This window comes from Nyctereutes procyonoides, unplaced genomic scaffold (genome assembly GCF_905146905.1).
Source record: "Nyctereutes procyonoides isolate TBG_1078 unplaced genomic scaffold, NYPRO_anot_genome, whole genome shotgun sequence".
Lineage (NCBI taxonomy): Eukaryota > Metazoa > Chordata > Mammalia > Carnivora > Canidae > Nyctereutes > Nyctereutes procyonoides.
Window position 1 is genome coordinate 34,996,376 of NW_026575120.1, and position 14,596 is coordinate 35,010,971.

At 35.6% G+C, this 14,596-nt stretch overlaps 1 protein-coding gene across 1 annotated transcript in view; it reads left to right on the forward strand.

The window, feature by feature from the left end:
• The first annotated feature begins 1,311 nt into the window (after positions 1 to 1,311).
• LOC129515796 (probable maltase-glucoamylase 2) overlaps positions 1,312 to 14,596 on the forward strand; it is a 76,165-nt gene continuing 62,880 nt past the window's right edge. Inside the window, 4 exon segments of the mRNA XM_055334811.1 lie at positions 1,312 to 1,429; positions 5,653 to 5,732; positions 13,987 to 14,110; positions 14,211 to 14,320. Coding sequence (XP_055190786.1) covers positions 1,312 to 1,429; positions 5,653 to 5,732; positions 13,987 to 14,110; positions 14,211 to 14,320 — 432 coding nt within the window.

Genomic DNA, 14,596 nt, shown 5'->3' on the forward strand with positions numbered 1-14,596 from the left:
CATCTGCATTGCTCTGAGTGCATAAACCCGGAAGGCAGAAGTTTGGATCAATGGTTTCATTGTATGGATTCACTTAGCATATAGAGGAGCAAGGAAGATGAGAGAAATAATAGCTATTGAGGACTACGTCAAGGAAGGACAATAGCCAGAACAGACTAAGATTAAGAGGGAGTGGAACAGAACAGAAGCCTCAATGTGATCGAAGAATAAAGAAACAGTGCAATGAGAGGGTAAAAGGGAATGAGCTTCTGCCCAGTAAATAGGAAGTAGAGGCTAGGAGTTTCACAAGTGGAACAGTTCTGGGGAGTGATAAATTCCAGGGAATAGCCAGTGTGTAGGGGCAGTGGGAAGAGTACTGAAGATGGTGGAGAGTTGGTCAAGGAATGACATGGTGGGGCGGTCATGGGATTGCGAAGCATGTGAGATTTACTATAACTAGAGCAGAAGAATGAGAGTACCTCCAGAACCTGACTTCTGGAGGTGAAGAAATGCACATCCAAATAGCTAACGCCTCCACCTGTTAGTATGGAAGCCAGGATGAGCATCAAAGTTCTTGGGTTCCCTGATCACTACACACTCCAATCCATGAAATATTTTAAAGCCTGAGTCTTTGGATGCATGATTGGCAGGGCCAGGGTGAGCCACCAAATTTACGTGAGTTTGTGTACTGTGACCACGCGAGCAAGCATTGTGCCGGAGATCAGGATTCAGTTCATTTTTCTTACCAGAGTTTTAACAGGATTAGTCTCTTCTAAATAACTAAACACCTTACCATCGTGGCATGGAATTGGAATAAGAAGACTAGGATTCAGGTTTTGTTACTTTTTCCTTCCCTGAGAGTACCCTCCACTCTACTGTGTAGGGTGGATGTGAGGATCAAAGTGGCATCTAAAAGGGCCTTGTAAAAATAAATAAATAAATAAATAAATAAATAAATAAATAAATAAATAAATAAATAAATGAGGCTTTGTGAGGCACCTTAACCCCTTGTCTCCCTCCTGTACTCCATTCCACTCCTCACTCTCTACCTCTAGTTCTTTATGTCTGATATATGCTCTCCTTGGACAGTATTCAATCCCTCCACAGACAAAAAAAAGGCAAGGGCTCTTTTTCTAGAGATGTTGGGTACACAGACTAGAGTTAATTGTAAACATTGTGATGAGTGGAAGCCAATAGTCTCTGGATTATGTAAGGAGGAATGCTTGTAATCAAGTCATCGTGCAGATGAGTTCACATTCTAATCTGATGCCTGTCCTTTTGGATTGGTGGGGTTTGCGGTTTGCTTAACTCTCATTATCTGTGTCCGTCTAGATGGCAAGGAAACTCACTATATTGGAAGTCCTTCTGATCATCTTCTTCCTAACTGTACTGGCCTTAGATATCTTCTTGATGTTTTTTGTGTTGAATATTGAAGGTAAGGAGGATGCTTGTGGCTTTGGGGTTGGAAGGATTGGTAAAGAAAGTCCCCTCTGGATGCCAAGGACGTCATTTCATTCTTTTGCTCTTCAGTATGGCAGCATATTGCATGATTCACAACCCACATCCGCAACTAAAACTTGTCAAAAGACAAGTGTTCTTTTTCCACAACAAAACCTTGAATGCTAGTGACATTCAGGGTCCCAAATACTATTTGATGAAGTTTAACAAGATGCAAAATTAGGCTCATCAGGTGTCCAGTCATAAAGTAATAGAACCTTTAAAAAGAAAGAACAGTTGGGGCAACAGGACCTAATCCCATTACATTATGGAAAAGGAAATTAGATTATAGGCAGGTTGGGGGCTGATTAACTTGGCTTAAATATATTAATTACAATTAGCTTCCAGCCCATATTCTGATTGAAATAGCTGTGATTTCTTCATCAATACCTTTGAATCTGTTTTCTCTCACATAAAAGCATCCAACAGAACACTTTCTCCTCTATGTACACAATACTCTAAATAATAAAATAATGTGTAATACAAATAAAATCTATCCTTAATTAAAACAGAATTTGAAGTTTATTTTGCTTGCTAAAACTCACTTCAGACATGTATTTTAAGCGAGCATTGAATAGAAACCCTGCTCAATCTCTCTTCAGCACTCTCCACAATAAACATTAGGGTGCGTTCTAGGAACAATTATGTCTTTGAAAGATGATTTGAAAACTATTGATATAAACTATTTTTAGTCTATTAGTATTTTTCCCCTATTGAATTTTTTTTGGGGTAACAAATCCTATGAGATTACTATCCAACGTACATGAATAAGTAGTTTATTTTAGTTAACATAAAACTAGATCTTCACACCTGAAGGTGTGAAGGCATTTACCCTAAGGCATTTACCCTAAATCACACTCTAATTCATGCAGAGTAATAAAATACCACTTTCACCTGTTCTATGTTGGGCTTCTTTAGAGATGCTTCTTGAAGATATGCTTCCATGAGTTGAAAAGGAAATTTTTAAATTTTTTTTATTGTGATAAGAACACAACATGAGGTCTACCCTCTTAATAGATTCTTAAGTGTACAAGACAGTACCATCATTCGTAGGCATGATGTTGTACATCAGATATGTAGAACTTATTATTCATCTTGTGTAACTGAAACTTTATACATGTTAATTAGCAACATCCCATTTCTCCCTCCCCTCTGGCCATGGAAACTATCATTCTAGCCTTTGTATCTGTGATTTTGACTATTTTAAATTCTTCATATAAATGGAATCATGTAGCATCTGTCCTTCTGTAACCAGTTCATTTCATTGGCATAATGTCTTCCAGGTTCAACCACGTTATTGCAAATGACAAGATTGCCTTCCTTATTTTATGGCTGAATAATATTCTGTTATATGTACACACATCACGTTTTCTTCATTCATTGATTGATGGACACCTGGGTCATTTTCACATATTGGTTATTGTGGATAGCACTGCAATTAGCATGAGGATGCTAGTATCTGTTTGAAGTTTTGATTTCAATTCTTTGAATTCTTTGAATAAATATCCAGAAGTGGGATTGCTGGATCATATAGTGCTTCTATTTTTAATTTTTTGAGGAATTTCCATATTGTTTTCCATAATGGCTTCACCAATTTGCATCAACTTCACCATCAGCATACAAGGGTCCAATCGTTCCACATTCTCACCATCAGTTGTTATCTTTCTTCTTCTTTTTTTTTCTATAATATCCATCCTAAGATGTGAGGTGATATCTAGTTGTGGTTTTGATTTAAATTTCCCTGATGACTAGTGACATTGAGCTTCTTTTCTGTTGGCCATTTGTGTGTCTCTGGAGAAATGCTTATGGAAGTCTTTAGCCCATTTTTTAATCAGATTCATTTTGTTTATTTTGTTTTTACTATTATGTTGTAGGCATTCCTTATATATTTTAGAATTTTGCCCATTTTCAGATAGATGGTTTGCAAATATTTTCTCACATCCTTTATGTTACCTTTTCTTTCTTTTTTCTTTTTTTTTATTTTTTTTTAAATTTTTATTTATTTATGATAGTCAGAGAGAGAGAGAGAGAGAGAGAGAGAGAGAGAGAGAGAGAGAGAGGCAGAGACACAGGCAGAGGGAGAAGCAGGCTCCATGCACCGGGAGCCCGATGTGGGATTCGATCCCGGGTCTCCAGGATCGCGCCCCGGGCCAAAGGAAGGCGCCAAACCGCTGCGCCACCCAGGGATCCCTATGTTACCTTTTCATTCTGTTGATGGTTTCCTTTGCTGTGCAGAAGCTTTTTAGTCCCACTTGTCCAATTTTACTTTTGTTGCATGTGCTTTTGGTGTCATATCCATGAAATCCTTGCCAAGACCAATCTCATGAAGTGTTTCTCACATGTTTTCTTCTAAGAATTTCAGTTTCAAGGGTCTTACATTTAAGTCTTTAATCCAATTTTAAAATAAATTTTTATTTAAATATATATACAAATAAGTATAGAGCCATAAAGGTAGGAGAGTTGTTTTGATGTCTTTTTTTGAATAGAAACAAAGATACTAAAGGAGACCTATTATGCCTACAATAACTGTTGACTCAAGCTTCAAATGGAATTCTGGGTTTTGACTGGCTCATGGAGCCTACTGAACCAGATCCTACTTCTGATGTTACATTGGCAGGTGGTGGGGGTGGGGTGGGAGTTCATAGAAGTGACAAAGGCTAAAGTAAAAATAGCCAATGTTGAGTGAAGATCTTTGTCCAAATGAGAACAATAATATTTACCTACCTAGTTTACCTCACAGGTGGCTGAAAATGAGTGGGGAAAAAAAGGCAAAAAATAAACAAAAAACAAATGTGTGGGACAACAGGATATCAGCATGTAAAAAAATAATAATACTGGATCCCCACCTGACATCACATAGGAAAATTAACTCAAAATGGATCAAGACTTGAAATGTAAGAGCCAAACCCATTAAATTCTAAGAAGAAAACACAAATATTTTGACCTCGAGTTAGGCAACAGTGTCTTAGGTATAATGCTCCAAAACATAACCAAAGAAAAGATAGGTAAATTTTATTTTTAAAAAAATTGTGCTTCAAAAAACACCATCAAGGAAGTGAAGACTGCTCACTGGATGGAAACACATATTTGCAAGTGACATATCTTATTCTTGCATCCAGAATATATAAAGAAATATTACAATTCAAACCTAAAAGGAACAACAATCCAGTTTTTAAAATGAGCAAAGGAATTGAACAGACATTTCTTCATAAAAGATTCACAGATAGCCAATATGTCATGAAAAGATGTTCAATATTATCAGTTTTGGGGAAATGCTAGTCAAAATCAAATACTCCTCATACCCACTGAAATATCTGTCATGAAAAAGACAATAACAATTGTTGAGGATGTGGAGAAATTGGAACCATTACACACTAATGGGAATGGAAAATTGTGCAGTCCCTTTGGAAAAGAGTTTAGCAGTTCCTCAAAAACTTAGCGTTAACCGTACTAATTAGCAATTCCATTTCCAGATATATAACCAAGAGAATTCAAAACATCTCTTCACACAAAAACCTGTATGGAAATGTTCATTGTAGAATTCTGTGTAATAGTCAAAAAGTGGAAATAACCCAATGTGTGTCAACTTTGGAGGGGATTTTTTAGTGTTATATCCATACTATGGTTATGGTTCACCCATAAAAAGAAATGAAATGCTTGTTACATGCTGCAACATGGATGAGCCTTGAAAACATTATGCCAAGTGAAAGAAGCCAGACATTAAAGACCACATACTTTATGATTCCATTTATATGAAATATTCAGAATAGGCAAATCCATAGAGGCAGAAAGAAGATTAGCATTTGCCAGAGACTGGGAGAAGGGAGGGATGGGGAATGACCACTAATGGGTATGTGATTTCTTTTCAGGATGGTGAAAATGTTCTGGAATTAGATAGTGGTGATTGGTTGTGCAACTTTGTAAAATACTGAAAGCCATCGAATTGTACACTTTAAGAGAGTGAATTTGATGCCATATGAATTACATCTCAATAAAAACCAAACAAAAGGCAAATGTGTTTAGCACTTGTATGTACATGTAGGTACTAGCTACTAGGGATCAATGTAGTGATGAATACAGGAGAAATGGCTAAAAGTCTATAACTTCACCTGCATCCTTCTTGGAATTGTGATCACCATACAGATGTTCAATATTTTTCCTTTAATTCCTATACAGCGACTGCATTTGCTCCAGAGTGCCCAGAGATCCCTGAATCAGAGAGGATAGACTGTGCTCCTGGCCAGGTGGTGACAGAGGTCAGAGAAATGGGCTCCCTGATGTTGTTCTGCTGGGTTTTATTTACAGAAATGAGTATATGAAGTGGGACAAGGGTGGTGGTGGAGGGGATTATGGACCTCTGATTTGTTTGGAGTCATTTCTCTTTCACCTTATTAAAATAAACAGCAACACTGTGGAAGCAGGATAGGCTGGAAGGAACTAAGAGTGTTGGCTCATGGGGTCTCAAGTCCAGAGTAGAGGGGGAGTTCATAATGTGTCATAAGTGTGATTCCAAGGATAGCTATGGGAAGGGTAAACGTTTGTGGGCTAGACCATGTATTGCTTGAGAATAGAGGCCATCAAACACATATGGATGATTGAGTCAGTCATTTGTGGAACTCCAGTGACTTGTTATAAGAGCCTTCTAAAATTGGTGTTAAGTGGATCACTGAATCCTACTCCTCAAACCAATCTTACCCTATATGTAAACTGACTAGAATTTAAATAAAAACTTGAAACAAACAAACAAAAAACCCAAGAAACCAAAAATAAAATGGTGTATTGGCAACAGATCTTCCAAATGAACATATGCTAAAGAATTTAGATTTTCTCCCTGGGTAGTCACCACAAGAATATCAACTCTTTAAACTCTGTTTAATTGTAATTTGTGGCTTTATCAGAAAGGAAATATGTATTTAGATTTTATTTCTTTCCCCCATATTCTACATTCTATATCCCATAATATCCTACTGGGATATTAATTAGGACTGCATTGATTTTTTGGTTTAATTTAGGAAATATTGATAACTCCATAATTTTGAATCTTCCCATTCTAAAAACAGGAAGTCTTACCATATCAACTCTTTTTAATGTATGTATATTACTCAATCAGGTTTTATGTTTCTCTTGATATGCATTTTATTACCTATGCATCATGAGGGGTTTTTCCCCCTAGATCTTTCCTGTACTTAGTTTCTATTGTATATACAATCCATTATATTTTCTAATTGGTGCTCCTTTTATTACTAATGATTATTTTGTATTTATTATATTTATTTTATATTATATTTGTACATTTGTGTTCTATTACAACATAACATATTAATTATATAATTGGCCAGCTGAAATTTTCTATTATTTCTAAGTGGTTTCTGTAGTTCTTCTTCTTGAATTATTAAGTATACAGTTATGTTCTAGGCAAATAATGATACATAAGAATGGAATTTTTAGGGGCACCTGGGTGGCTCAGTTGTTGTGTCTGCTTTTGGCTCAGGTCATGATCCTGGGTACTGGGATCAAGTCCCATATCAGGTTCCCCACAGGGACCCTGCTTCTCCCTCTGCCTATGTCTCTGCCTTTCTCTGTGTCTCTCATGAATGAATAAATAAGATCTTTAAAAATGGAATTTTCAGTTCATAGGAAATATACATGTTTATCTTTCGGTGATCTTGCAAAATAGTTTTTCAAAATATTTGTACCAATTTACACTCCTGGTAGCAGTATATAAGAGCAATTACTCTGCATCCTAACCTTCTCTTGGTGTTTTTTCCTTTTTCTTTGTTTTCTTTAATGTAATTTTCACTTAAAAATTTTGAATATTGAAGTATGGTTTACATTATGTTTTATTAGTTTCAGGTATACAACATAGTGATTCAACATTTCTATATATTACACAATACTCATCATGATAAGTATAGTTACCATCTGTTACCATACGTTGTTACAATATTATTGACTATATTCCCTATGCTGTGTACATTCCACATGACTAATGAAGTTAAACACCTTTTCCTATACTTCTTGGCTACATGGATAATCATATTTATGAGGTGTCTTTTTAATTTTTTAACCAGTTATTTTCTGCTGGGCTCTTCATTTATTCTTATTGCTTTGTAGTAGTAATTTATATATTCTGGATACAAATCTTTTATCTTCTCTTATTCTGTGATTTGACTTTTAACCCAATGGTCACTTTTGGTGAGAAGTAGTTCTTAATTTTACTAAAATACACTTTAAGAGGTCTAACATGCATTCTGTATTCTATTTAAAAATTCTCACCTACTCCAAAGTTAGAAAAATATATTCCTATACATTCCTCTGAAAGCATTGTTTTATTTTTCAAATTTAGACTTTTAATCAAACTAAAATTTGTTTTTGTGTATGGTATCAAGTAGAAGTCCAGAACATTTTTTTTCATGAATCCTTAATAGATCCATCATGACTTATTGAAATTACCATCTTTTCCCCTCTGCATTGTAGTGACACATTTATTGTAAATTATGTCTTTATATGTGAGGACCTGTTTCTGGAACATCTATTTTGTTCCATTATCAGTCTGTTCTTTTGCCAGTATCACATTGTGTTGATTAGTATAGCTTTATAAAGGTCATGATATGTGGTTGTGTAAGTCCTCCTTATCATTCCTATTTTTTTTCAAGATTGCCTAGCCTATTGTCAATGCTTTAAACTTATAAATACATTTTAGAATTGGTCTCTCAGTTTTCTCAAAAAAAAAACTACCAGAAATTTTATTCTGTACACAGAAAATGAATAAATCTGTAAGAAGTTCCATATTTACAAGAGTGAATATTTTAATCTATGGTCATGATATATTTTTTCATTTATGGAGATTTTTAATTTTGAAGCTTTTGGTGTAGAGGCCTGAAAAATTTTTCCAGGTTTTTCTAACTATTTGATATTTGATTTTATATAAATATTTTTACATTTTAATTTTCCATTTAAGCTATTGTTGGCATATGGATTTAAAATTGATTTTTTGAATATTGATCTTATAGCCAGAAATCTTAAATTTGCTTATTAATTATCTTAGTTTGTTTATAAGAACTTTTGGATTTTTCTTAAACATAATGATACTGCAACCAATGACCATTTAATTTTTTTTTCCAATATGCATTTCTTCTTCTTTGTCTTATAACACCAAGGATTGTTTTTCCTTCTAATTTTTTAATATTGTTTGAAGTATTTTATCTAAAAGGCTATATGAAGTTTCAGAGAATGGAACTTTCTGGAGAATGTTTTTTTTTTTTTTTAAGATTTTTTTATTCATTTATGAGAGACACACAGAGAGAGGCAGAGACACAGACAGAGGGAGAAGGAGACTCCTCCTGGGAAGCCTGATGCAGGACTTAATCCCCAGGCCCCAGGATCACGACCTGAGCCAAAGGCAGACGCTCAACGCTGAGTCACCCAGGTGTCCCCTGGAGAATGATTTTTAACTAAACATAAGAAATAACCTTGCAGTAAAATATTAACTATGAAGGTGAAATATTGGATTTTGGAAGAAGTTGGCTACACATCATTTACAGAACTTAAGCATCTTTCAGAGGCACTGCTGAAAAAATCCCTATATCAAATGGAAGTTAGATTAGATAAATTTCCAAACATTTCTCAAATTCTACTGATCAAATTATTATTTGAGTGGAAAATAGCATAAAAGTCTATTTAAAAGATAACTGGAGAATACTCTTTGGGAAAGTTTGGTGTTAGGGGAAAGAATAAAGATAGGGAGATTTGTCATGAGTCAACCACTGTCGTCTAGGTAAGAGTTTATGAGAATCGCTGTTATTGTCTGTGGTGGAAGTGGAAATGGAAAAGAAGAAGGAAATGTACATCAAAGGTTTGACCTTTTGTGTCTGCAATACTGAGAATGGCTTAAAATTGAACTAGGGGTGTTATGGCAGACTGCATTTAAAAATATTGTATTTACCTGAATATATTAGATCTCTTGTCTTACTGCTGTTTACAGAGGTCTACAGACTTTGGAACAATTCATGGCAGTGAAACTAACCTTTTGGACTTTACCAACCTCAGTTTCAGAAGTAACAGAGCTAATGAATGTTTGCCTCGAGCTTAGTAATATCAGTTATCTAGAGGTTATCCAGAACCTGCAAACTCTTTCTCCACTGATCCCCTCCAGCTTTTTTTTTTGTTGTTATCTGGAGAAGATGAGGCAGGAATATCAGCTGTATATACAGAGAATTAATATGTACATTTAAGAATATTTTATGGTTATACTGTGATTGCTTTGTTTATAATAGACATGAAACACTGATTTAAGTTATATTCATATTGTCATTTTTCAGTGTAATTACATCAGATGTTAGCATCTGAAATACTCGTCAGTACTATTCCTTTTCCAAATGAGTAGTGTTGTGACATATTATTTTCTCTATTCTTTTTTTTAATCACATTCCTTTAATAAGGAAGATTGAGACATTATATTTATGTACAGAGTAAAGTGGAAAAATCTTTCCTTGTTCATAATGTTTTCTCTCTACCTTCAGATCCCCTTCCCAGAATCAAGTCAATAGTTTGGTGTATGTCCTTCTCTTGATTTTTCTATGCTTTTGCAAATATCTATATATTATGCACGTATATTAATACATGTTTATTTTATTTTAACAGATTATACTATATGTATTATTTCTTAATTTACTTTTTAAATGTAGGGCATTTAAATTTACCACATTATTATATCTTAAAAATAGTTTTCTTCTGGGGATGCTTGGGTGGCTCAGTTGGTTAAGCATTCAACTCTGGATTTTGGATCAGGCCATAATCTCAGGGTCATGATATCAAGCCCCGTGTCAGGCTTCGTGCTAAGTGCAGAGTCCCCTTGAGATTCTCTCTCTCTCTCCCTCTGCCCCTCCCCCTACTCACATGTACTCTCTCTTGCTCTCTCTATCAAAATAAATTAATTTAAAAATTAAAAAAGTTTGCTTCTGTTGAGATGATCATGTGGTTTTCTTTTGACAATGTAAATTATGTTAAAACATTTCTTAATTATGAACCATTTTTATGCTTGATAACCCTTAGTTGGCTATTATGCATTAATTCTTTTAATACACTAAAATACACTAAAACAGTGTTTATAATACACTAAAATAGGTGTTTATAAAAACAACTATGTTTTTTAAGTGAAATTGGCTTATATATTTTTATCTTAACTTTTCTTGTCTAGTTTGCTGCCAGAATTATTATAATTTAATAAAATGAAACAAGAAACTATCCATCTTTTCCTAGGCTCTGAAAAAAATGTGTAATATGAGAATATTCTATTCTCCAAGTCATCTAGGCAAAGTCTTTGTTTGTTTGTTTGTTTGTTTGTTTGTTCAGGGAAGGTTCCTTGACTACTTATAATTTCTCATGGCAATTGGGTGTTTCAGGTTTTCTACCTCTTCTTATTTTGATTATTTAATATTTTACCATTTAAAGATTCAAATTATAGTTTCAAATTCATTGGCAAATATTTGTACAAATAGTTTTCTCACAATCCATAGTTATATTAAAGATCCTATACCTCTGGAGCACCTGGCTGGCTCAGTTGGTTGTGCCTCAGACTCTTGATTTTGGCTTAGGTCATGATCTCATGACATTCTCTCTCTCTCCCTTACCTTGCTCATGTGCTCTCTCTTTCTCTCAAAAAAATCCTATGTATCTGTTGTCATTCATAATTTTTGTTTCTAATCTTGTTTGTCCTTCTTTATGTCAAAACAGGATTTCATAAGGTATTCATATTTCTTTGATCTTCTCAAAGAGTCTTTGTTAGATGTATTGATCTGCCAAACTAATATCAAAACATATCCTTGCACTGTAGTAATTATCAGTGTGGAACTGTAGCAGGAATTAACATATACATCATACCTATAAAATAGGAAGTTCCAAAATGCATATTCATAGCCTCATATATGTGCACTTAAATTTAGCTTGTCCTGAGCATGGCATTTCAAATCAGTGGTGGAAACAAGATCTGTTTAATTAAAGGTGGTGTCTGTTTCACCTACTACACTTGCTGGCATCTCTGTATCACGCGAACTTAGATGAATACCTGAAACAGAGGAGAGGCTCATTTCAAGTTTCAAAATGATAACTATAGATACTTGATTCTTTTACATTAATTACTGCTTTTATTCATTAATCTTCCGTGTAATTTTTCTGGGTTTGTTTAGTTTTTTTTTTTCTAGTTACTTGGGTTGTACATTGAGTTGTTCATCATGTAGAACAATACTTACTCTCTTTAATTCCCACTTCCCTAACCTGTATCCTCTTTTCACCCCTTCTGGAATCTTCTAGTTGAATATTGCTATCTGACCCCATGGGGCACTTTGCATACCCTTTCTTTCATACTTTCCGTGTCTTTGTCCTTGTGTTCTGAGGTAATCCTAAATTTGATTTAAATAAAATTTCTTCTTGTCTTGACATTGTTCTCTTTCCTTTTTGTTACTTGTCCAAATATTAATATCTTAACTTTCAATATTCTTTGTTGCTTTTTTTTCTAATGGAAGCAACAGCTATGTGCCTCTCTATAAAGATAATAATTGTATTTATTTAAAAGATTCACAATGTTTTCTATTAATTGTTGCCTGCAATTTGTTTCTTCTGTTTATTAAGTTTGGTGCCTATCATAGTGTTGGTTCCTTTCGTGTTTGGTGGTTGTTGACTGTCATCTTTGTATTTAATTATCTATAACTGCCTGTCCTATTTACCTTGACTTGCTCTAGGTATTTAGGAAGGAAGGAAAGGACTGCTGGAGAGAATGTGGGTACTTGTTTGGGAGTTAGGGACACCGGCTTATTATCTGGTGTATTGCTATGCCTTCTGAATCCTAACATCTTTCCTAACCCCCTTTACCCTATGAATAAATACTTCAGGATACCCACCAATTAGCCAGAACTTACAGTAGCTGTAAGGAATGTCAGATTAGGAAGCTAAAAGTTCATACAGGAGCTTCCCAGTTAATGATCCAAAACTATGCCCAGGTTCTCTTCAACTTCTCCACGTTGACGTGGTCTCCTCTTGTGTTTTAGGCTATGAATATATTTTCCCCTAGACTTGGTAAAGTCTATGTCCCATGTGTCAGTAATTTCATGCCATTTCTGCCATATTGCATTTTAGCTGGCTGTTTTTTAAATGTTTTTTTTTTCTTAATGATATTTCTGTCACTTCATATAAGTTTAGTTGGATGGACAGGTGGATGCCTATTTCAACAGTTTGATTCAATTTGCCGTCTATCTTATTTCTTTATTATAACAAAACAGTTTTTATACAAGTGAATCTTAAAGTTGTAGAACCTATAGAAAATATGATTTTTTAAAGATTTTATTTATTCATTCATTAGAGACACACAGAGAGAGAGAGAGGCAGAGACACAGGTAGAGGGAGAAGCAGGCTCCATGCAGGGAGCCTGACATGGGACTTGATCCTGGGACTCTAGGATCATGCCCTGGGCTGAAGGCAGCGTTAAACCGCTGAGCCACCGAGCTGCCCAATAATAATCATTTTTTAAAATATTGTATTTATTTATTTGACAGAGAGAGAACAAATAGGGGGAGTGGCAGAGGGAGAGGGAGAAGCATGTTCCCCACTGAGCGAGGAACTCTTTGCAGGGCTTGATCCAAGGACGCTGGAATCATGACCTGAGCCGAAGGCAGATGCTTAACCAACTGAGCCACCCAAGTACCCCAAATAATAATAATTAAAAAAATCCGTAATCAAGCCACTCTGAGATACCAGATATGGTTTATTTTTACCTTGTGGACATTGTGAATTTCTTTATGTCACCTTCTATCCCAGGTCTATCTTAATTTTTTTCCCATTTTCCTTTTCTTTTCTTACATTTTAGAAATGCATTTCTTTGTGCCATATTGTTAGTCATTTCCATGTCCTTTCCTCATAAGAAAGTCTAAACTGGTTGGTCTGACATCCAGCTTACTCCTGGTGTGAATATTGTATCCCCCCAACATGGTTCTCTTACTCAGTGTTCTTGGCAGAATGAACTTGTGGTTTTTATGATTATATCATGCATTGCTGCATTCTCTACTTGGAATACTGCTCTACTGTTCACTTAGCTAACCTTTTCTGGTGCGCTAGGAGTGGGATTACCTTTCGCCTACCTGGAAACCCACCTCACCCTGCTCACAGCCCTCTAGGCCGTATGCCATGGCTGGTGTGTGTGTTCCTTCAGCCCCTGGGCACTCTCTGTCTGGTACTCCTCTCATGCTGAAATTGTCTGCATGTACTACTAGACTGTAATGGAAGTTTCCCAGAGGCAAGAACTGTGTCTTATTTATCTGTGTTATGCATTTCTTGTCAGGTAGGTAATAAATGCATACTGGAGGTTGGATAAGTGTGTAATAAAAGAAGAGGAAATAAATGACTGCATGTAAATATGACCTATCTTAAAGTATTCTTGGAATAAAATTGGTTATAAATACACAGATAGAACTTTCTTCCTTCATTCCATATAATGCTAACTCTGTGCCATTGTTACAGGATGTCTGCCGCCAGCAACATAGGTGCTGCTGGAAGCCTGTGTCAGATATTAATGTCCCTACGTGCTTCTTCCCCAGGAATTGGGGCTACGAAGTCATTGGTAGCCAGAATAATACAAGGACAGGTGAGCACTGCCCTAATGAGGTCCCAGGGAACAACTATTTATGACTCAGATAAGCTAACTGAAAAATAAAGTCTAAAAGCTGCCTCCCCTCCAGCCCTAGAGTTTACAGCCCACTTGAGAAAGTTGTCATTCCCATCTCTGTTTGGATATGATGTCGACGAAGCCTTCTTCACAGCTGAGTATCAGACATCCAATCGTTTCCATTTTAAGGTTGGTTTAGAAGTTATCACTGAGCACATCTCTGAGGAAAGCAGTGACCTCACACTGGGTTCACATCATTCTCCTTTCAGCATGACATAGAGCTGTGTAGTCAGAAGCCACCCATGTTCCCCTCTGCAGGATTCTCCCAATGGGATGTGTGGGTTGTTTTGAATTTTGTGGGGGACACACGATTGGGTGATTTTTGTCTCACAATTCAAGAAACATGGGATTAGGGATTAGAAGCTATTGGGGCACCTGGGTGGCTCAATCAGTTGAGTATCTGAC